Source organism: Urocampus carinirostris, chromosome 2 (genome assembly GCF_059441175.1).
Source record: "Urocampus carinirostris isolate Australia breed hairy pipefish chromosome 2, RoL_Ucar_1.0, whole genome shotgun sequence".
Taxonomy (NCBI): Eukaryota; Metazoa; Chordata; class Actinopteri; order Syngnathiformes; family Syngnathidae; genus Urocampus; species Urocampus carinirostris.
Genome location: NC_142350.1, coordinates 47,534,712 through 47,558,788, shown reverse-complemented (window position 1 = coordinate 47,558,788; position 24,077 = coordinate 47,534,712). Strand labels below are relative to the sequence as shown.

At 39.1% G+C, this 24,077-nt stretch overlaps 2 protein-coding genes across 3 annotated transcripts in view; both read left to right on the top strand.

Annotated features, from left to right (window-relative positions):
- LOC148372186 (uncharacterized) overlaps positions 1 to 11,026 on the top strand; it is a 36,568-nt gene extending 25,542 nt beyond the window's left edge. Inside the window, exons 6-12 of the mRNA XM_088326797.1 lie at positions 891 to 1,066; positions 1,913 to 2,055; positions 2,728 to 2,875; positions 2,946 to 3,127; positions 4,975 to 5,067; positions 5,585 to 6,080; positions 7,979 to 11,026. Coding sequence (XP_088182923.1) covers positions 891 to 1,066; positions 1,913 to 2,055; positions 2,728 to 2,875; positions 2,946 to 3,127; positions 4,975 to 5,067; positions 5,585 to 6,080; positions 7,979 to 8,034 — 1,294 coding nt within the window. The 3' untranslated portion in view covers positions 8,035 to 11,026. The remainder of the gene's footprint in view (positions 1 to 890; positions 1,067 to 1,912; positions 2,056 to 2,727; positions 2,876 to 2,945; positions 3,128 to 4,974; positions 5,068 to 5,584; positions 6,081 to 7,978) is intronic.
- Positions 11,027 to 17,647: 6,621 nt separating this feature from the next.
- ino80e (INO80 complex subunit E) lies at positions 17,648 to 22,225 on the top strand. 2 transcript variants are annotated; one of them, XM_088326794.1, is made up of 8 exons: positions 17,651 to 17,904; positions 17,986 to 18,068; positions 18,330 to 18,400; positions 18,486 to 18,538; positions 18,613 to 18,694; positions 19,760 to 19,877; positions 20,031 to 20,129; positions 20,343 to 22,225. In XM_088326794.1, exons 2-8 carry the CDS (start codon positions 17,988 to 17,990, stop codon positions 20,544 to 20,546), a joined length of 708 nt encoding a protein of 235 aa, XP_088182920.1. In that variant the 5' UTR covers positions 17,651 to 17,904; positions 17,986 to 17,987; the 3' UTR covers positions 20,547 to 22,225. The 2 variants fall into 2 exon arrangements, with proteins under 2 accessions (XP_088182922.1, XP_088182920.1); XM_088326796.1 differs by lacking the exon at positions 20,031 to 20,129 and having other exon boundaries at positions 17,648 to 17,904.
- The last annotated feature ends 1,852 nt before the right edge of the window (positions 22,226 to 24,077 follow it).

Genomic DNA, 24,077 nt, shown 5'->3' with positions numbered 1-24,077 from the left:
GAACCTATGGCCCGCGAGCCATGTATGGCTTTTTTCACGAGTACGTATGGCCTGGAGACAAAACGGGCTGCGTTTTAATACTATTATTTTGCCCCATGATTGAGCCAATTGCCACACATATGAAACATAGTCATTACTGAGTTTCAGGGGTTGGGTCCAGTATATATACACACAATTTTATCTACAGTTTACAATCAGAGTGTCACACCGACAGACGTCATTTTGGCTATAAATAGCTAAATAATCCTTTATATGGAAGCTTACTAAATAATTTAGGTTCACTGTTGAGACACTTTATGATAAAAAAATCACAGAAAAACTTAAAACCAAAACAAACGTTATACCCAGAAGCTCTAGCAAAGCACCTAGAACAATTTGATTGGGTGAGCGATAGCAAAGGGCTTAGCTATACACAGGACTGGACGCGCACACCCCTCCTCGCCTAGTGCATTCTGCACTGAAGGTAAATACGTTGGTATCCTTGTTTGTAGTATTTTTTGACATTTTTACAAAAGGGCTTTGCTTGCACCTTGTTCTGAGCCGTTCTTGTGTAACTGCAGGAGGGAGTCAAATTTTCAGTGGTATATTCATATTGAAATGAGACACAGGCTCTGGCGTTATGATTATTTCGTAGATTATATAAAACCATCAAATGTCACACAGTGAAATAAAATGGAAGAATTACATTTTGTCTGGAGAGCAGGTTCAGAGGTTTTGTTCAATTTTGTCTTAAAATATATATACGTATATAATCCATAAAACCAAAACATTTTTGCTTTTATGGCTTTCGGGTAAAAAAGGTTCCCGACCCCTGATTTAGGTAATAAATGAGACATATTTCAGTTCTTAATTGAAGCTGCTGCCTTGTTTTCATTATTATTTTTTTCCAGGCCAGCCCTGGTGCTGCTCACCAGTACAGGCGTAACCCGGGATGGTTACCGAGGTCGTATTAGCGTCAGCGAGAATTTTGTGGTCTTGAGGTCGGTAACAGGGGCCGATGACGGAAGCTACACCATCAGGGATGCTCGGGGAACCGTTCGCGTTAAAATCTGTCTGCAGGTAATAGGTAAGAGGACTTTGCTGCATTAGCACATTTTCCTAGGCTGTTTTATAATTTGAATGTCTTTGTCTTGTTTTTTTTTTTTATTATCAGAGGAGCAATGTGGAATATCTGACCACTAGATGTCACTTTAGTGTGTAGTGAAACCAAAAACAAGTGCTCAGAATCATGAGAAAAAATGTAAAATACGGAGACTCAAAGTGACCAAAGTGCGCCGTTTTTCCTTCTCATTTCAATGTCCTGCCTTTTGTGAATGAAAGAGAAAGAAGAAAAGGAAAAAAACATAATGGAAAAAAGGGAAAAAAATGAAAATGAAAGAGGGAAAACACAAAAGAAAAAAGGGGAAAAGAGAAAGGGGGAAGAGGAAAAAGAGAGAAAAATAAACAAATTGGAAAAAAAGTAAAACAAAGAAAAGAAGAACATCATAGAAAATGATAGAAAAAGACGAATTAAAAATGGGAAAATGAAAAAGTTAAAAAAAAGGAAGAAAAGAGAGAAAAATTAAGAGAAGGTCAAGGGCAAAATGAATACAGAGGTGAGAAATGGTGAAAATTCAGGATAAAATAAAATGAAAGAAAAAAGAAGAAAAACAGGTCAGGTTTTTGTTTTTCTGAGAGGTAATGTCCCAGAAAGATGGCCGATCTTCATATCAAATAAATATGAATTTTTCCATCTTTAAGTATTTTAAAAAAATTCACATTTACATGGTGGTTCATGTGTTTCTGCTTATGATTTAAACACGCATTGTTTCCTATCATATGAAATATGTTTTTTTACCACTAGGAGGTGCCAAATAATGCGCACTGTCCCCTTAAAAATATTTTGTGCCTTTTCTCGTTTTTTTTTCCGCAGAGCACCAAAACTTTGTGTACCTGCATCACGGTGATCGCCTGAAGATCAACTTGATGCACAACAGCTCCTTGGTGAACCTTTATTACAGCTCTGACGCCGACCACCAAATGCGCCTGCTCATGGATAGAGGAGAATTCACTGATGTGAGAAGGACTTTATTTATTGCATTATAAAAAAAACTAAGCTTCCAGGTCAGAGGTAGTTGGTAATGGGTTACATTTACTCACTTACTCATTCCCACCTAGGGACAATTTGGATTCGGCCAAATAACCTGGCATGCATGAAACCACAGTGCCCGTAGGAAACCCACGCAAGCACGGGGAGAACATGCAAACTCAGCTCAGGAAGGCTGGTAGCTGGATTTGATCCCATGACCTCAGAACTGTGCTCAGACGCCCTACCCACTCAACTGCCGTACCGCCCTGAAGCTATCACGCTTGACAACAATACCACAAAAAATGAGCATTTTGCACAAGTTTTCTTAAGAAGAGGTCCAGGTGAACCAAAAGTGCCACCTGGATGACCCTCTGGAAATGGCTTTTCTGGAACGCTTCAACATAAAAAAATTATCTCATGTTCGATAAAGTCTTTGTATTTTATCTATTGTTTGACTTAAGTGCTCGCTGTGCCTGCAAATATTATTATATGATTTTATAATGTTTGGTATCATTCAAATCTATAACATGTTCTTTGGCACATATTGTATTTCCCTCGGCTAGAACGCCACTGGCCCATGGGTGGGCCGCAGAAATGGGAACAGTTGAAATGAATCATTGTTGTAAATGTTATTATTATGCGTGCATTTTTTCCTTTAGGCGCCAACCAATCTTGGATTCGGCGACCGCCTCTCCATGGAGGGTTCTTTGGTCTTCCTGGATAAAGTCAAGCGCTCCGATGAAGGTCTTTTCAAGGTCACCGACTCTCTCGGATTCCCCATTTCCAGCGTCCACTTGGAACTCAAACGTGAGCGGCAAAACCCGTCGAAAGGGTCCGATCAAGATCGTTCGGCTTATCCCGTGCGTGTTTTGGACAGCTTACAAGTTGGAGTCCATCTACGTGGTTATCATCGCCCTACTGAGTTTGCTGGTCTTCCTCCTTCTGGCCTGCTTGTTGTCCTGTCTGATCAAAGTCCAAAAGAGGTCTAAGAGGGCCGCCGCCTTGGAGAAGATCGCGCAAAACGCTGGCAAGGAAGACGAGGGAGAGGCCTTCAGACAGGTGGGATCAGAAATGTTGAACTGAGCTTTTGAACGAAAACAAAAATGTTTGAACAAGGGTGCTTGAAATCCTTGAAAATTCTTCAATTTTAATGTTGTGTTTTCAAGAATTGAAAAGTTTGAATTGTGGGTGTATGCTTGCAAATGCTTGAAATTGTTGCCTATTTTCAAACAAGTGTGCTTAAAAATGAGGCTGACACTGCTCTCTGGTGGCTTCGCTTGGCCCTTAAATTTCTCTTTCTTTGTGATAAACGGCAGCTGGCATTAGTTTGAATGTCATTGTAGGTGCATGCTACACCTAAACATAGCACTATTCTATTCTATACTATATTACTGCAAGGATTACGTATTAATCATGATCCATGCGAAAAATTAAGGTTGTGTTTCTTAGTGGTAAATTGAAATGCAACTGAAAATGTCACTTTTGTCTCGAAAACACATTTATTTGCGATTTACTCAAGACGTAGGGATCATAAGTCTTGATTAATACACACGCAAGATTTAAAAAACGCATATGTAAAGTAAATCACAGATGAATTTGTGTCTTTTCAAAATAAATGATTGACACCAGGTTTTCTTTTACAATGGTACTGGAAAATTTGAAAAATTGGCTTTGAAAGTCCTTAAAAAATGTTGGAATTTGGCCCTGGTGTACAAACCCTGTTGAATATAATCTCGCTTCTGGAATAAAATTGGGGAAAAATAAAACATAATTAAAATAAACCAAAATGTCTTATCTGGTGGATGGCAGGTAATGCTCATTCTAGGAAAATTCTCTACCAAAATATTTTATTATGTCATCTTTCTCCACAGTATTTGAACACACTCATTAGACAACGAGGCACTGTAAAGCAGGGGTCTCAAACTCAATTGAGTTGGGGGCCTCTGAAGCTAGGATCTGGTTGAGGCTGGGCCAAAAACGGCGTATATAACATTCCGCTCCTCTTAAAGGGACAGTGTTTTATATTTGTCCACTAGATGCTGCTGTAATCTGCAGTGCAACCAAAAATGAGTCCACAGAAGACTACAAACTACGGAGACTGAAAGTGAGCAAAAAGCACCCTCTTTCCTTCCAATTTTTACCCAGTCTTTCTTGAAGGAAGACAAAAAGAAGCAAAAAAAGCAATTAAAAAGGAATAAAAAATAAGAAATTAGAAAAAGAGGCAAAAAGGAAACCGGGACTTAAACGAAAAGTAGGGAAAAAGAAAGCAAAAAATGGAAAATGGTGAGAAAAAGGGAAAGGATTTAAAGACAAAACATGGAAAAAATGTGCAATTTTCTCTCTTTTCTTTCTTTTTCTTACGAGCGGGCGTTTCTGCGCTCATTTTAAACTCCCATTGACTTCATAAACCACCGAGGGCGTTCATGCGATACCTAATGCGAATATTCCTGTTAAGGCTCGGAGGCTTTACAAAATAAAGTTATCAAGTTGTCCAATAGATTTATTGATTTAAAGCCAATTTTATTCTGACACACAATGAAATAAATCTACCATAATCATGACAGCACACAAAGGCAAATCAATAATCTTTTGATTACAAGTTAACACTTTGTGGATCTACATCTTTATTATACATCCGTAAAGTCTGGTCACTTCCTGTGAACAGAAAAACGTCATTGAATGTCTCGGGCAGGGGGAGACTGGCAGCTCAGTTTATCAGATAGTTTAGATATTCCAATACTCCCAAGACGAAACAAAAATAAGAAAAGGGAAAAGAAAAGGTCTTGTATAAAAAATTGTGAATCTTTCGAGGTTCCTTCTTTTTGGCACAATTTGTGGCTGGAAAAGGGTAGGGGTAATATTTTTGTTGGAAGAAATGATAAAAAATTTTGGTTTTTTTATATCAGGTGGTCAAGAACATCACTAAACTCAGCGAGGAGTCGAAGCATTCACAGGCCGACAACACAGAGAAATCTCAGAGCACCGAAGTGGACATAAAAGTAAGACTTTGGGCCAGTTAAAGCAGGGGTGTTAAACATACGGCCTGCAGGTCAGATCAGGCCTGCCAACGGATTAATTCTGCGCAAGAGAACAAGAGAAAAATATGCCGCCTCCAGCAAACAATAATCTGCAGTTTTCAATATGTCCATTGGAGGTCACCAAAGCCATGCGCCACAGCTCTATTTGCTAACTACCATTTATTAACCAGAGAATATTTGAGGAAACACCTCTCCCAATGTTATTTTGCTTAAATTAGAAGCCATGGATGCACTGTTTAAGGAAATACGATTGCAATTATGTGTGGTTAGGCCAACTCTCTAAAAGATGAATGTGCAACATACGCCACACACAATTTGGAATAATCAAAAACGTATAAAATACGGGGAAAATGTATAAGTTGACAGGTAAGGCAGATTTTACTGCCATTATTTACTATAATGTGGCCCCTCAGCTAAAATGAGTTCGGTAGTCCTGATTGTTATTTTGGTGGTGTGACCCCGTTCTGTGTCCCCACAGGGTCTGGAGGTTTCTTCGAAGGAGGTCGGCATCGGCAACCTGGACACCAGCGACTCCGGGGTTGGCTTCAACACCGCCCTCCCCCTGGACACGGAAACCGATGCTCCCGAGCAGATCCCCGACTCGGATGCCGTGAGCATCTCCGTCGCCCCGGAGATCAAATCGAGCGCTCCTCCTCCCCAAGAAATCAAGTCCAGTCCGGAAAACAAGCCGATCGCCCCGCCGGCCGCCGAAACCAAAGTCACAGAGTCCCCTCCTGCTGTAAAACTGGACGTGCCTACACCAGCTGATGTCAAGTACAGCCCGGCCTCCAGTCCAGGACCCAAGAGTCCTGCTAGTCCGGCGACTGATCCGAAACCCGTCTCTGCGACCCCCACAAAATCCCCCAGCCCGGCTCCGGAACCTCAAAAGATGTTTTCTTCGGCCACTCCAGCTGCGTATGACCCTCCCTCGTCCGATGACCAAATTCCGTTCCTGACAGAGCCCATCCCTAATGGTATGTATCACTACAGTTAAAATCTCAAACGCCCGTAAATCACACATAAAAGTCTCCGATTTACTTCGAATTGTACGGTGCAGTGCGCCCTGTGCACCTGACGTAGACCAGCCTGGTGGCCTAAGGGTTGGGTGCCCGGTCCCGAAACCGGGAGGTCACAGGTTCGAGCATTGGCCGAGTCATAGACTTACAACATGTTTCCATGAGATTGTTCATATATTCAACTAAATGGGACTTCTATGCGTCTCCTGTGACTTTTAAGCGTCTCTTGTTTGTTTGCAAATCTATCCCACTGACGTCACACGCAATGCATTGTTAGCGGAAGGGCTCATGGATGCTCGCGCCGTAGCATATCTAGCAATTTGAAAGTTAGATCAATAGATAGATAGATAGATACTGTATTCATCCCCGTAGGGCAATTGACACTTCCAGCGGTATCCTTGTGTTGAAAAATAAAATAATAAAATAGAAGATATAGAATACAAAAAAAAACAATATAACGTGTTGATATAGAGTATTTAAATAGTGCTACGGAAAATACACACTGTAAAAAAAATAGGGTAATATGCAAATGTGGGGTGGGGTCTAATGTGGGCTTTTACTCCCACGGATGGAGTTAAAGAGCCTCATGTCATGAGGAAGAAATAATCTCCTCAGTGTCGCGGGCTGAAGAGAGTTGTCCCTCCTCCCCAAATAGAGGGAAGATATTGGAACAGGGCCCGAACCCGAATTTCGAGCCGTCTTCGGTCTTAAAATGTCAATCATTAGGTTGGGACGGTCACTTTTCTATCACCATTTAAAAAAATAAATGCCTTCTGGAGGATCTATACAGCATGCTTACACTTATTTTTACTCAGGTAATTATTTAGATAAAGAAAATGCTTACCAAACTATCAGTTTAACTCCAAATTGCTAAATCCAAAGACATTTTCCTCCTCGGTAGCTTCTTTTGCTAGCCACAAATGTTAGCCTCTTGCGGGAGCTGTGACCAACTCCAGGTTATCACTCTTCTCAGCCGCTCTGTGTGTTTCCAATTACCTCGGTCTTTTGCTGTTGATGGCAGGGATTGACGCTGGATTTCATGTACTGTTGTTGAGTGAAAATCCTTCTTTTTCACCCAAGAGTATATGAAAGTATGCTTCCGAATTTTACCAGGTGATATCCTTCAGACGTCCGTAGTGTATTTTCTTTTAATGCCTACGTTTCAGCTCCGTACTAAGCTACAATGACCTCTTGTGATTTATTTCTCACTGTCGCTTTAAAGTAAAACTCAAATAATAAGCTTCTGACACTGTGCGGCAGCGTGTTGGGGAGGCAGCGTCAAGAAGAAGGATGCCTCTCGTCTCAATAAACTGGCTAGGAAAGCGAGCTCTGTTGTGGGCAAAGAGCTGGACAGCCTAACAACAGTAGCTGAGAGACGAGCACTGAAAAAGCTGAAGTCAATCATGGACAATCCATCGCATCCACTACACAGCATTATCTCCAGACAGAAGAGCAGTTTCAGCGACAGACTGCTGTCACTGTCTTGTACTACGGACAGACTGAAGAGATCTTTTCTTCCTCATGCCATGAGGCTCTTTAACTCCACCCGGCAGAGTAAAGGCCCACATTAAACCACACCACCTACATTGGATATTACCGAATCTTACTGCAATATGTATTCTGTGTAGCACTATTTAGTTACTCTATATAACACGCTACAGTGGGCATTTGCACGTCACACTGGGTATTTGTATTTGTATATTGTATTCTTTTGGCTTTATTATTGTACTGTTCTCAGCTCAGGGATGCTGCTGGAAATGTGAATTTCCCTTAGGGGATGAATAAAGTATCTATCTATCTATCTATCTATCTATCTATCTGTTAGCACCAATAACGCTAACATTTTGTGTGCGCAGGCACTCCCGAACTAGGTCCGGATCAACCCGATCTTCTAGGAGGTTCTTCTCTGTGAGCTGTAACTCCGATCCGTCATCAAGCGGTGCGCCAAACATGAAGATTCCACCAATCACCACCAACCCGAGGACTGACTCCGCCCCTTTTTCCTCCACACCCATCACTTGACAATCAAAACCCTCAAAACGGGACCTTGGTTGACCAATCGCATTTCAAGTAGCTTTGTATTTCTTGCAGGCTTTTTTTCGGAACTTCCTCAAAACTGCCAGACTGCAAAAGCAGTGTTTACACGTACGTAGAAAAATCCACCTGTAGGTATTTTCTTACTAAATTCATTTCATTAACAATTTGGCTTTGCCGTCACCCCTACTATGCCTGTGTACTTACTAGCATGCCAAATATGCAAAATTAAAATAAAATGCTTACTAAAGTGATGTCTCTCCCACGTTAAGTTAACCAACGTTAACTAACGTTAACTTAAAAAAAAGTGTGTTTTTTAATTTTTATTTTAAACACTCAAAATGGATACATGACGTCTAAAGCCGTCTTTGGCGACCTAGCTGAAATGGATCTTTGATTCCTGAAACAGTCTATGATGGCCGAGCTAGAATGGATCTTTAACGTCTATAGCCGCCTGTGGCAGCCTAGCGAGAATGAATCTTTAACGTCTATATCAGTCAATGGCAGCCTAACTGGAATGGATCTTCAAGGTCAACAGCAGACTATCTCATTTTGATATTTGACGTCTAAAGCAGTCTATAGCAGCCTAGCTAGGATGGATCTTTGACGTCTTTAACCATCCATGCCAGCCTTGCTAAAATGTTTGACTTTCATACCAATCAATGGCAGCCTAGCTAGAATAGATCCTTAACGTCTATACCAATCAGTGGCAGCCTAGCTAGGATGCATCTTTGACATCTCTAGCCGTCTGTAGCAACAAATGAGACAAAATTCTTGTACTTGATGACCATGGCCATCTATGGCTGCCAAGCTAAAATTGATCTTTGACATCTATTGCTGTCAATGGCAGCCTTTATAAAATTGATCTTTGACCTCTATTAACCATCTATGCCACCCTAGCTAAAATAGATCTTTGATGTCTATAGCCGTCAATAGCAACCCAGGCTAGGAGGGATCTTTGAAATCTAAGGCAGTCTGTGGCACCGAATTAAATCAAAATTTCAGTACTTCATGTCTGTAGCATTTATAACAGCCTAACTAAGCCGGATTTTTGACGTTTATAGCCGCCTATTGTGGCCAAGCCATAATGGAACTTTAAGGTCAATAACTGTCAACTAAAGCCTGATTCAAATGGATCTTTGACGTCTATGGTCATTTATAGTTACCTAGCTAAAATGGATCTTTGATGTCTATGGTTGCCAATGGTAGCCTATCTAATATTGATACTTGACGTCCGTAGCCGTCCATCGCAGCCTAACTAGAATGGATCGTTGACATCAATAGCTGTCTATGGCAGTGAAAGAGTTAGCTATCTTTTTCTCATAAACGCAGACACAATTCCAGCAAACTCTAAAGCCATATTTTAGAATTTGGGTTAAACAAACCTGAACAGTAATTTTAAATTTCAGAAAAGGTGTCTCCCTGTTTAAAGGCCAAACTAACAGCAAAAGTTTGGTAAAAATACTTGACGGGTTTCACTTAAACACACAAACACACACACTTACTCCAGCTTTGTAAATATTGCATGTGTACTCCACGCTATTAACACTCGAATTGACTATTTTGTGTACGGAATGGTTGTTGTATCATGCAAAATAATCAAGAAAAAAAAGACAGCTGTAGTAGAACCCCGGGATACGACATAAATCCATTCTGAGATGGGGATCTCAAAGTGAAATTGCCTTATATCGGGAGTAAAAAATCTAATTAGCTAATGCCGTCCTAACTCCCGGCACCCCAGAATAGATAGATAGATAGATAGATAGATAGATAGATACTTTATTCATCCCCGAAGGGAAATTCACATTTCTAGCAGCATCCCTGAGCTGAGAACAATCGAAAAATCGAAAATAACACGGGAGCTGCTGGAGTGGCTGCCATTCGTGACGGCGCCGGAAGAAACGATTCAATTTGAATCATGTACAAACAAACAAACAACCTTCCAAAAAATATAATAGTGTACAGGAAGTCTATGTATGTGCAATATAGTTGTTTATAAATGAATAACATTATACGTAAATACATATATAAATAAAATAATTTTATTTCATTTGGCGTGACTTGGACTGGTCAAGTGGAGTAGCGGGTGGATGCACAAGGGGAGGAAACAACAGATTAAACAAAAATTGAGTTCTGATGATTACGGCCTTGCGGAGGTACCCAGCACGCGCATCCTTTGTATCTCTCTCTTTAGCATCACTGCTAACCTTGGGACCCAATTCTTAATAGATTCTGTAAAAAAATGCCGTATTGTATCATGGACTCAGTAAGTATTTACAGATCATACGATATTCTAAACTGAATAAAGAAAAGGCATTGTAGGAGGTAGTTCAGGTTATAGTATATTTTCATGATTCTGCGACGCAAACCATAGCAGAACAGCATCTTATATGATGTCGATCAATCGCAGACTGGCATCTTGGAGACGTAACTCGCCATATGCTAAAGTTTTAATTTTTTGCATATAAATTTGTCGATGATGTTGTATAGTGGGAAAAATGCTGTAAAAACATCAAATTCCACGCAATAAAGTGAAAACACTGTAAGGTCGGGTCGCCGTATCCCGAGGTTTTACTGTATATTTCAATATCTCTGCAACCTTAAAAAAATATAAATATATAAACCAACTAATATTCACTAACGCATTCTATGAGACTTATATAAAGAAATGAAAAATAGATCATACATATGTCTTAATGCTTTTTGGGGGGGTTTCTCACTGTGCAGTATTTCCTGGTGTGTTTCAATGTAACAGATGTCATTGAATGCAGCACGGCCATGGCTTTTATCACTATATGCTGTACGTGTGCTAAGACGTTGTCGTGTTTAACATTAGGGTGAATGTGTCACGATTAAAAGTGTGCAAAACAGTTTGGCGGATTTGTGTATTTTTATCGCTAAAAGGCTGTTTCTGAGATTTTGATTTTCTATCTATTCTTGAGGTCAGCTAACCGTCAGAACTGTATCTTTTAAAATTAATCCGACCGAAACACCGCTAATGTTAGCGTTGTCCTAACCGTGGTGACAGGCTAATTTTTACAGAGATGCTAAACGGCTACAAGTCAGGTTCCTCTGTGTTACTCAATCTGTAGCTTCAAGAAATGATTTATCGGGACTACAAATACTAATACTACATGACTAGTTGTAAAAGAGCTACATTTCTAAATTAAGTACAAGATAACATTTTTGTTTTTTTACTTGAAGGCACGTACAACTTTGTTTATGTGAAGTGTTAGCACTGCAATGCTATCTTTATCATGAAAGGAGCTAAAATCTTCAAATGAACGTAGGTAACTCAGATAAGCTCACGAATTAGCATTAGCACGGCATAGCTAACTTGAGCTGGAAATGATCTAGCATCTTCACTTAAAAGTAACAAACTCGCATGAGCTCAGCAATTATTGTTCGCAAGACAAAGATAACTTTTGCTTGAAAGTAGCGAGAATGCATAAACACAGAGTTTATTGTTAGCACAACGAATGGAACTTCAGCTTGAAGCAAGCTAACACCTTCATATTTATAAAACACTAACACACATAAGCTTGTAAATGATATTAGCACAACAACGTTAACTTGAGACAAACTAAAACACACAAAAGTAGCTAACTCACATGAGCTCAGGAAATAGTGATAGCAAAAGAAATATAACTTTTGCTTACACCTCGTCTTGTCCTAATTTTAAGAACCATCATTGTACTTTTCATACAGCTTACCCGGTAAATGGAAATGTGAATTCAAAACATTTAATTTAGTTCTACTGATTTTTTGGGGTTATTGACTACACAGTGGTGGGTCATTTTAACCTGAGGACAACAAGAGGGTTCAAGGTAGCTAGCAAGCTATAATTCATCTCATCTCATTAGCCGTACCGCTTATCCTCATTAGGGTCGCGGGGGGGGGGGCTGGAGCCCATCCCAGCCATCTCCGGGCAGTGGGCAGGGGACACCCTGAACTGGTTGCCAGCCAATCGCAGGGCACACAGGGACAGACAACTCATTCGCTCATTCACACCTAGGGACAATTTTGGACCGGCCAATTCACCTGAAATGCATGTTTTTGGAACGTGGGAGGAAACCGGAGTGCCCGGAGGAAACCCACGCAAGCACGGGGAGAACATACAAACTCCGCACAGGAAGTCTGGAGCTGGATTTGAACCCACGACAGGTTCCCATGACATGAACTGTGCCGCACAAGCGCTAACCACTGCGCCGCCGTGCTGCCCAAGCTAAAATTATTTAGTAAATTATTTAGTATTTCAATACTCCAACTTAATACTACATATTTATATCTGTACATTCAAGGAAACTATGCGGGTCAGATGTATCGACATTTTGTTCTGTGTACATGTGTACAAGAATGACAATAAAGTATATCTGAGTCTGAAAAACATAACTCCAGGAATTAGTGTAATAGCATAACAAAGCTAGGTTTAGCTTGAAACGAGCTAGCATCTTCTCCCAAAAGTTAACTCAAAAGTAGTTAACTCAAATTGTCACTTTGTGTGTCCACTCAAAAATACTTCTACAGTAATATGACAAAAGTACTACACAATAACTGCAAAACTAAATATCACATATGTGCTTAAAAACAGGGACCTCCTATATTATTTTGCTTTCATTCTGAAAATAAAAAAAATTGTATAGAATTACTACAAAATACTACTACAGTAATTGTATAGTACAAAATACTACTACAAAATTATTTACTCTAAAAATACTACACAAACACAACTACAGTAATATTACAAAAATACAAAAGAAATATGACAATACTGTAGATAGATAGATAGAGATAGATAGATACTTTATTCATACCCGAAGGGAAATTCACATTTCCAGCAGCATCCCTGAGCTGAGAACAGTACAATAATAAATCAAAAAGAATACAATATACAAATACCCATTGTGACGTGCAAATGCCCACTGTAGCGTGTTATATAGAATAACTAAATAGTGCTACACAGAATACATATTGCAATAAGATTCGGTAATATGCAATGTAGGTGGTGTGGTTTACTGTGGGCTTTTACTCTGCCGGGTAGAGTTAAAGAGCCTCATGGCATGAGGAAGAAAAGATCTCTTCAGTCTGTCCGTAGTACAAGACAGTGACAGCATTCTGTAGCTGAAACTGCTCTTCTGTCTGGAGATAATGCTGTGTAGTGGATGCGATGGATTGTAATACTACTATAGAAATTCTACAAAAATACTCGTCAAATACTGCTTTAGAAATACATCAATTGTACATCTAATAAAACACAAAAAAATATATAAATACACACTACTATCATATAAAAAACTACTAGAGAAATATTATTACAAAAATACTACTACAAGTGATTTACAACAGAAATGCTGCAAATTACACCTATAGCAATGAAAATATCACAAAATAATACAAAAATAAAAGTACAGTAACACTGAACAGTACTGTAAAAAGACTACAGAAATACTACAGATATACAACAAGCGTTAATTTATGAAAATACTTCAAAATATAACAGGTATAGTAAAAAATACATTTTTTACATTAATACTACAAAAATACTATAATCATGAAAATACTGTAATATTACAAAAGTTCTACGATATACAACCAAAATACAACAGAAATACTAGGGATATCTAATAAACATTCTTATATGGAAATACTACCAAATATAATACAGAAATTACTAAAATACTAAAAAACTACAGTAATACCACAAAATACTATAATCATAAAACTACTACAATAATACAAAAATTCTACAAAAATACTACAGATATACAACAACAAAAAATCTACTTTCCAAATACAACAAAAGTACTACAGATATATTTAAAAAAATCCTACTATGGAAATACTGCATAAAAATGACTTTAGAATTACTACAAAATAGTGCAAAAATAAAACTACAGTAACACTACAAAACAAACTACAGAAATTTAATAAAAATTCAGCTTCAAAAATAATAAAATAAACCTAAAAAAAACCTACAGTAATACTTCAAAACTAAATAACAAATGAATTGCTTAAAAGAGGGACCTAATGTACTATTTTGCTCTAATTGTGGTCGTTTCAGAACCAATTTGATAAAAGTATTTCATTTCAAAAGAAGTGTTACTATGTCACATGCGGCCCCCAACTCCAAATAGTTGCCCATCCATGGAGTAGAACATGGAATGAGTTCTCGCATGGATGCATATTTTTAAGTAATGGGGCCCCCAAATCTAATTTCGCTTAGGGCCCCATGAAGGCTTGGGCAGGTCCTGCGCAGACTGGTTCGGAAAATAAACTATGGGTCATTGTGATTTCTTAGGAAATGATATTTCTAACTGGCATGATGTTTTAGTAGTAGACAGAGCCTATTTTAACCCTTAATATTGACAACCTGGCAATAGCATAGTGATAACACTATATTTTAGAAATATATGTCATGATGACTGATTAATTTCACTTGTGCCCGCTCGTTTGGCGCTGCTGGCTTCCTGATTGGTTCCCCGTCCTACTTAAGCTTCGTCCTTTCACTTGCCTGTGGTCAGTCCGGCAGCGAACCTCTGTTTCTGCAAGGCAAGCATTTTGACTCTAACTCCCGTTGGTCCCACTTTTTCCGTCCCTGATTTCCTCGTTTGTCACCGGCTACGACCCGTTTTCTGACCCCGACCACGTTTTGCTCTCCTGTCCCGGCTATCGACCTGTTTTTCCGTCTACTACACTACGATCCCCCGCTCCGGAAGATCCACTTCCGCATTCAGAACACGTTCCAATTCTGTGAGTGGCTTGCTTCCCGCGTCCAGCAAGCTCCGGATCGTGGACGCTGCCTTTCCTCTATATCTCAATAAACTAGCGGTTAACGTTACGCATCTGGGCCCTAATTCCGTTCTGGTTGTGACACTTGAAGGATGTTATACATTTGACTATAAAGGATTTTGTACGATCGAATACAAATTTCATTCAATGCAAAAGATATTCGCTGGCGGGGCTGTGGTGCGAGGTCAATGCAACCTAGTGGAGAATATTGTTTACAGGAATGGCGGGAACGGGACATGAGGCTGATAAGATAATCAGCGCGTCCAGACGCGGAGGGGCCCTGATGACGGAAGACGGCAGGGATTGTTTGAGAAATGCTCTCCGCTGTTTTGAGTTTTTCCAGACATCGTGGCGCTCTTCTCCAAGATGGTGGAGCCCAGGGGGCTTTATTGGCGCTCCCATGGGAGGAGCAGGGACACCATCTTGCGGAATAATGTGGGCGGAGAGGAGAAAGCTAGAGGACTTGAAGAGAAGGCTTGCCAGGGACTCCAACGACACTAATTCGACTAATTCGGCCATTTTCGATGGAGCACACGTAGTTAATTTGCTAATTAAATTAAATCCGCCCGTGTGAAAATATCGGCTATTCTTGTCCATCTTTTCCATCAAGAAACGGGCGCGCATTGTTAGGTGAATGTAGGTTGTGTTTGGTTAATGGAGTCAGATAACTAATTCGAACAGTTTGGTAAACCATACATTTTAATATTTAATTCCTAACACACTATACATCAAACTGATACCCTTCATGATAATCAGTCACAAAAAGTATTTTTCTGTTTCAAAAAAGTGGGTGACCCGCCTGAAATAGACAAAATAGACAGTGTGGTAGAAAAAGGGCCCCGTGTGAGACAAGAGTGCGTCATGTGATTTATGGCCACCTATTTTGGGCGCTGCAAAACAATCTGGGGCGACAAATCACGAGCGTGTAACCAATTTGCTCTACGGGTTTAAATTGATGAAGGCATTCTCATCGATCTTGTGTCAAAAGGGGGAGAAGGAAATTTGCTGCAGCCTGTAGCCATTACAAAGCTTTTTTCTATTCTTATTACCCCGAAATGACACTGCGGCGTTTTTAGCTGGACCCCGTCAGTATAAATCCCCATAAAAAGGGACTAAGGCCGACGCGATGACAAAAGGAAAGGTCATGTTTTAAGAGATGTGACGTCGTGATGTGAGTGTGCGAAATGGAGGGGCGTTGCCATGGCGATAAGGTCTGCACTGTAACAGAGGAATTGCAACAGTCCTGCCTCATCCTTCTTCTCTGTTTTAAATACATTAATACATTAAGGCGACCACACCGACAAGCGCTTCCGAGGACTTTTCTCACCCCGGCCACCACACCTCTTCGACCTGCTGCCTTCCGCCAAGCGCTACAGGTCACACAAAACAAAAACAAACAGATTCAGAGACAGTTTCTTCCCCAGAGCCATTACCACCCTAAACAGACACCGCACAAAAAACTGAAAAACTCTTGCAAAAACACTACCTCATACGAACATAAATGGTACTCATGTCTATGTTTCTTGCACAATGTTGACTGCACTATTTTTACTGCTCACCTTGCACAATGTTGACTATCTTTTTTGCACTGTGATGACTATTTTTGCACCAAATGCATAGTGCAAACTGTATGTAACATCCTTTATGCCGACATTTCTTGGGTAACTTTGGTGTAAATTATAACTATAACCTTATCCTCCTTGTTTTATAAAGAAATTCATTTAATTAATCCTTTTTTAAATTATCAATTGAATTAAATGTATGGATCAATTTATAATCAATATATATTTGCATCTCATTAGCTGCACCGCTTATCCTCAGTAGGGTCGCCGGGGTGCTGGAGCCCATCCCAGCAATCATCGGGCAGTGCGCAGGGGACACCCTGAACTGGTTGCCAGCCAATCACAGGGCACACGGGGACAGACAACTCACTCGCTCAGTCACACCTAGGGACAATTTGGACCGGCCAATTCACCTGAAATGCATGTTTTTGGAATGTGGGAGGAAACCGGAGTGCCCGGAGGAAACCCACGCAAGCACGGGGAGAACATACAAACTTCGCACAGTAAGGCCGGGAGCTGGATTTAAACCCACGCAGGAGGTTCCCACGACCTCAGAATTGTGCCGCACACGCGCTAACCACTGCGCCGCCGTGCTGCCCAATAATTTGTATTATTTTAATTGTACTCAATTCTAAAAAAACTTGAATTTACCTGCATATGAATTGCAGAAAAAAATACATTGAATTGATACATTTACATTTATTTATAGATTAATTTATATATGTAATTTAATTTTATTAAATCGGATCAAATTTATAAATACATTCATAAATGTATTTAATCAATTGTTTAATTCATAATTAGGGGAAAAATACATGACATTCATACATTTGATTATTTTATTTAGTTACATGAGCTTAATTAATTTAATTCAGTTACATGTATAAATTAATATTTGAGAAAATTAATTTATCAGTGATTTAATTTATAAAATAAAATAAACACATTAAAACAAATACTTACTCGACGCATGTTTTTATTTTATTTTTATGTATTATTTTGACATAATATCCATTAAAAAAACTATGCTATTTTCCAAAAGCAAAAGCAAATGTATTGAAATTAAATTTAAAGATTATGTACCCAATGTTTTGGGCTGAAGGAGAAGACCGCGCCCCCTGTATGGAACACGTGGTGCAATGACGTCATGACGTAAACTACGTCATCTCGCTAGTAGCGTAAACAAAACCATGTTGCTAAATCGCCTCGACAAAGAGATACGGAGAGCAATATCTTTCCAAAAATCTTTTTCAAATCGATTTAACATACACTAGGGAAATAAGAAGATGATAAATTAATCCCTGAACTGCTTTCCAATTCTTTTCGAGTGTTTTTCTTTTTAATAAGTTAAGCGAGTGCGCCTTCTAGTGTGTTTAGCTAGCTTAGCCTAGCTTAAGGTAAGTCCAAGATCGAAACCAACTAAAATATTTCTCGTATATTTAATGTATTTTATTGTCAATATTTGCGCTGTTTTTCAGACATGAACGGCCAAGCTGACGTCGAAGTGGACTACAAGCGAAAATACAAGAATCTCAAACGAAAGTTAAAATTTCTAGTTTATGTAAGTATAAATGTGGTGCCAAAAACGTAATTTATTTTCAACATCAAAGTAGTACCTATCACAAAGGATAACAAGTAGTATGTGCAGATATTTGTTTCATATTATATTAGTAGTAGTTTGATCAGAAAATTATAAAAATCATGAAGACGTTGTGATGATTATGAATTGCAATTGTTGACTTCCTACTTCAGGTATTTAAAGCATGATCTAAATATGTGAAAATGGACATTCCTTAAGTTTTACATGTTATTTTTTATGAAGGAGCATGAATGCTTTCAAGAGGAGCTGAGGAGAGCTCAGAGAAAACTGCTTAAAGTGTCTCGAGACAAAAGGTGTGTAGTTCTTTAAACAATCCAAAAAAATGACTTTTCATTTTCAAATTTCTCCTGTAATGACAAATTATTTGGTCTCTTTCAGTTTCCTTCTTGACCGCCTCTTGCCATATGAGAGAGTTGATGAAGACTCTTCAGGTAGTTAAATTAAAATAATTTGCAATGGAAACTCTTGTTTTATTGCGCTCTTTTTATCAATTTCTCGTTTTCAGATTCCGATGCGACCGTGTCCTCTGACAACAGTGAAGGCGAAGTACTCCGAGAGAGGGAACGAGAACGGGAAGGAGCAAAGAAGTAAGTCACATAATACAGCTTCGTCCTGTTTTATGAATTTGATCAGAATTCTTTAGTTCAAACGTGCACAATGCGGATGTTATTTGAGTCTGTTGAACTGAAAATCTGTCATAACAGATAATAATGATAATAATAATACATTGTATTTTGAAAGCACCCTTCAGGACACCCAAGGTCGTTGTACATGTGAGTAGGACACAAAAATAAACGAAGAGTAAAAACAAGAATAAAACAAGCAATTAATGAATGGCCAATAAATCGCATTATAGTTAAAAGGGGCGGTGTGTGAGGCATATGGTTAAGAATAGGCAAGTCTGAAGAGGTGAGTTTTGAGTCCGGATTTAAAGGTGGCCAGGGTTGCAGAATTCCGGAGGTCAGGCGGCAATGAGTTCCAGAGCTGGCGGGCAGAGTGGCTGAAACCCCTAGCTTTGGAGTAGTTCAGCCAATAGCATACTTGTATTTTTTAATGACATCACTATTGCAAACCAATAGCAGCCCAGCATTTAATGTGATGTTAACCAACAGCAGACAGGCATCTTAAGAGACTTACCTCGTCAATGCCACAAAGTTATAATTTTATCTTGTTTTTCCCGTGCAAAAATAATTTATTGTAGATATCGTATAGTGGGGGTTAATGCAATAGGGTCTGAAAAATGTCTTATTCCACATCGTAAAGTAAATCTAGGCTTAAAAAACACTTCCATTCTATAGCTATTGAATGACCTATATTTCCTGTTGAGGATATTTGTGTATTAATTGTTATTACCAAATCCATTGAAGCCTGGTCATCCTGGAAGGAGGATTACCTCATGTGCGGTCCCTTCTCAAGGTTTCTCCATTTTCCTCATGTTGAGGTTTTTGAGTTTTTTCTTGCCCTCGTGTAGGTTTTAGACCAGGGGATGGTGTAATAATAATCTGTGGGCTGTGCAGCCCTTTGAGACTCCTTGTGATTAAGGGCGTCACAAATAAACATGACTTGAATTAAAGTAAAATATTCAGGCTGGGGCATTGTATCCAGGGGCTCTACTGTATACAATTTTTACAATATTTTTTAATGTTTTTCAGGCGAAGAATTAGTCCTGGCTCGTGTCTATCTGTGTCATCTTCGCCTCATCTCTCCCTGCTAGCCCGTCCTGGTGTCCACCCACTTCAATCTTCTGGGTCTGGAGCTTACCTCAACACTGTGAGTTCTTGCCCCCCAATCATTCTCCAAATCCCATCGCTGCCACTTCCCCCTCATCATCATTATCAAGTTGATTTGCCATTTTATTTTTGTGTTGTGCTGTTTTTCGGTTCGTCGGTCGCTTCCATTTGTATGTGCTCATTCCGCGGGCAGATGCCCTTTCCGCCCGAGTATTTGGCTCCCCCTGCTGAGAGAGTGAAGAAAGAGCGGAAAACAAAGGCACCTAAAAACAAGAAAGATCCCAGTGGGAAGGTGAGAGATGAAAATAATAGGTTTGGTTTGGAATAAAAAGGTTTTTTGAAATGACCTGGGTGAGTTGGGAACAATCATCCATTCCCAAACAACCTCACAAACATTTTTCTCATAATTTATGTATTTATTGCCACTTTATCTATCCCCTACCTCCAAACTCAATGCATCATTCTTAGCTTTACATTGTTTTTCCCCTGTCTGTCTTCTTGCTAGGTGGTGGCGCCCATGACAGCAAATTATCCATCAGGCACGGCGGGATCTACCACCGGTGGCCCTTATAGTTGGGTTCCGCGACAAATGCTAAGTGGGGATGCGGCCGAGGAGGACGAAGAAAGTGATGTGGACAGCGACCGGGGGGACGAAGACAGAGGCGAGGGCGACGAAGCCGAATTGGTTATCGACATCCCAAACGAGTGAGCGACGTGCGTGTTTATCTTTGTGAATATACTTTTGGTAAAAGTGTAAATACAGTTATCTTCGCTATTTGTGGTGTTACTTATTTTAGGTAACGTAAAAACAACATTGACAAAGCGAAAAATATAGACCTGCCCAACATATTAATAAATACTTTAAAAAAAAATCGACAGAGTAGCTGTTGTGTTTTGCTTTTTATACAGGGTGTTTAAATTTTTTTCGTGTAATTCCGCATGGAACTAGGATCTTAAGCCCTAGGTCAAACTGAAATTGGGGTCGGGCCTAAAATGTCAGTCATTAGTTCTGTCCAGGCTTCTCTCTTGCTGACTTTCTCCTCTTTAATTACATCTTAAATTATATCAAAATTGATATACCATGTACTTCCTCCTGGTGGCCCTATTGTATTCATGAGAATGAGTAGTACATTGTCCATTGAAATCAAGCACCTAAAAATGGCATTCGACTAAATAAAATCAACACTGTTTTGTGACATCTGCTAAGTGTTGTTTTTTGCATTTAAAACACTCGACTAAAAATGCTAACTACAAGTGTGTGGGGGCTACTGTACCTTCCCCAAAAATATTTTACCCTACAGCACACCCCTGGCATAGAGCAATCCTGCTATATGACATCCACAACAAATTATTTTACGTGCCCCAAAAAGTCAAATATTCAATGCTTGCGGTGTTCGTGCATATGTAGGTATGCCTCTAAAAAGCCTTTCTTCTATTGGGTGGGGTCATATTAAATGCAGCTCTGCTATTGGTTTGGATCAAGGGATCATGAAACCAACCTCCCACACTGCCTTTTTCTCTTCATTCAGCTCAGAATTGATACAATTGCATACCATGTTTCACATCGTTGATATCAATGACAAAGACTATTCTATTCTAAGCTAGTCTGCAATAAAATTTTTCATTTTTTAACTATATTTATTTGCTAAAGGTCCCAAGACTTGCACCGATCCTAAAGGGAGAAGCAAAAACATGATAACCATGAAAATAAAGCATTTGAAATATGAAAAAGGCACCCCTGCTAGGTTCCAAGGCTGTTACCAATCAATGATTGAGACTTTTATTAAATAAAAAAGCAATTAAATCAAATAAATCGTCAAGTGAACATTTTAATATCTGTTTTAATTCACCAGTTCCTCCTTTCTGTATCCACTTGCTACTCCCCTCAACCAGTCACGTCACTCCAAAGATAAAAAATATTTTTTCCTTTGATTACATATTTATTTATCATATTATTTATACGTATACATGCATATTACATGCAAGTTGTAATTTCTATATACTGTTTTGTTGTTTAAATGTTTTACCTGGGATACCAGGGATTCAGAACACATTAGCTACACATTAGCTTAGGTTTCTATCCTCTCCTATATGGTAATTTCACTTTGCAATCCCTATCTCAAATTGGTTTAATGTTGTATCCCGGGGGTCTAGTGTATTCGTTTTTGGATCACCTTCAGCCCTATCAATTCTTCACCTGTAAGGGCCCCTCCTAATGGACATTTTACGACCTACAACGTGATTTTGCAGATCTCTGTGGAAAAAAGGGAGGTTGTCGACAAAAATTACTCCTGTACTTGTATGTTTGTAGCAAGAGTGCTATAAAGTGACTCAGATCATCCTGGTTGCAACGTTTCCATACACAGATTAATAAAAAGCCTTTGGAAAATCATCATCTGGTGGATTTATTGCGCTCAAGGGAGCGATCTAAAAGTAGGAGTCTATTTATGTAGCTCTCAAAGCAGGCGTATCACTTTCAATTCAAAGTTTTTATTTGATTTTTAGCGCCGCGCCTTTGTTATCTCGACTCATTGTCTTGCACATTGCAAACTTGGACTGTGATTCAAATGTCGACTTTACTTTCTGATAGAGACAGCTTGTCAGTCTATTTCTCAGTCTTTAAGGAGGCACATTTTTTTTTTTGCTCGAAATGCAAGCACCTGTTTTACTTGACTATCAAGAATGTGTGCAAGACAATTGACAGGGTTGGGACTTCTGTCTTCTGTCATACGTTTCTGATTTTAGCTAATTGGTTTGGAGTCTGTTTTATAAACAGTGTAGCGAAAACGCCATGATATTTTTGTTTGTTTCAGACTTGCGATTTGATTTTAAACGAGTGTACAGGACAGAAGTATAGTAGACGCCCTTGGATACAGTGACCCCGATTTATGACATTGTGACTTTGCAGTGTGGAATAAGATGTTTGGCGGTCCCTCTTTACTGTTTTTTGTCCACTGTACGACCTCAACAACAAAATATTTTGCCACGAAATTCAAACTTGGTGGTGTTCATGTGTATGATGAGTTAGATCTCAAAAATGCCTGTCCGCTATTGGTTGCCGTCATATAATATACTGGTCTGGTATTGGTTTTTCTCCCGGCATCATGAAAATGCCAATATGACAGGGGGTGTCAGACTAATTCTCTGAGGGCCTCATTATTATAATGGCTGTCCTAAAATACAGTATAACTCAATGTTATTGGTATGTAACTACTTCTTCTCAACTCCATATCTATTCAGTATTCAAGTCACAAACCTTACACTTATATTGAAAAAAATCTCACTACAATCTCACATAAACTAAATATAACAAAATAACCAAATTTTCTAGGACATTTTTAGGATCATTTATTCTCAATTCCAATCATTTGCATGTAGTTGCATGTTTTGGTGCTTGGCTGTCCCTTTGGGGTTGACAGCATTGTGAGAAATGTAGTTTTTGGCCAAAACACTCTTTTGACCTTTTTTTTTTTTTAAGTCACTTTCGACAGCCACCTTAAATGATGTTGCAGGCAACATTTGCCCTCCAGGCAATGGGTTTGACACATGCACGATGTTCTATTGGTTGAAATCTCTCCCACAGTCTATGTTCAGTTCAGAAATTGTGTCCTTTGTAAAGACGTTGCAAATTGGCAATGAAATACTGTATTTTTTTTGTACTATTCAGTATTTATTTGCTATGGTTCCAAGGCTTGCAGTGATGCTAAAGAGATAAGCAAATACATGTTAACAATGAAAATGAAGCTTGCTGTTATCAAGAAATACCATTTGCAAGGCTTTAACCAATCAATGTCTGAGACTATTATTTAAAAAGTAGGCCAATAAAGCAAGGGAATCTTCTAAAAACATGACAATCTTTGAAACTGGAAGTCATAAAATAAGTTTCATTTTGGAATGTGCTGTTTCCTGCCTCTTTTGCATCCAACCACTACTCCACTGCACCAGTTCAAGTCATGTCACACCAAAGGTAAATACAATTTCATTTTTCCTTTACATCTATATGTATTTATAATGTTATCGATTATATGTACCTGAATTACACAGAAGTAGTACTTATTGTTCACTTAATTTTCTCATATATATCTTTTTATTTAGGTTCCCAGGGTTACGGAAGGCATTACCTAATTACCAAAGATCTCTGTCCTCCGCTATGTTGCAATTTTACTTTATGATCCCCACCTTAAAACTGATTCATGTGTATCCTGAAGGTCTACTGTATACAATAAATGTGTTGCATTTC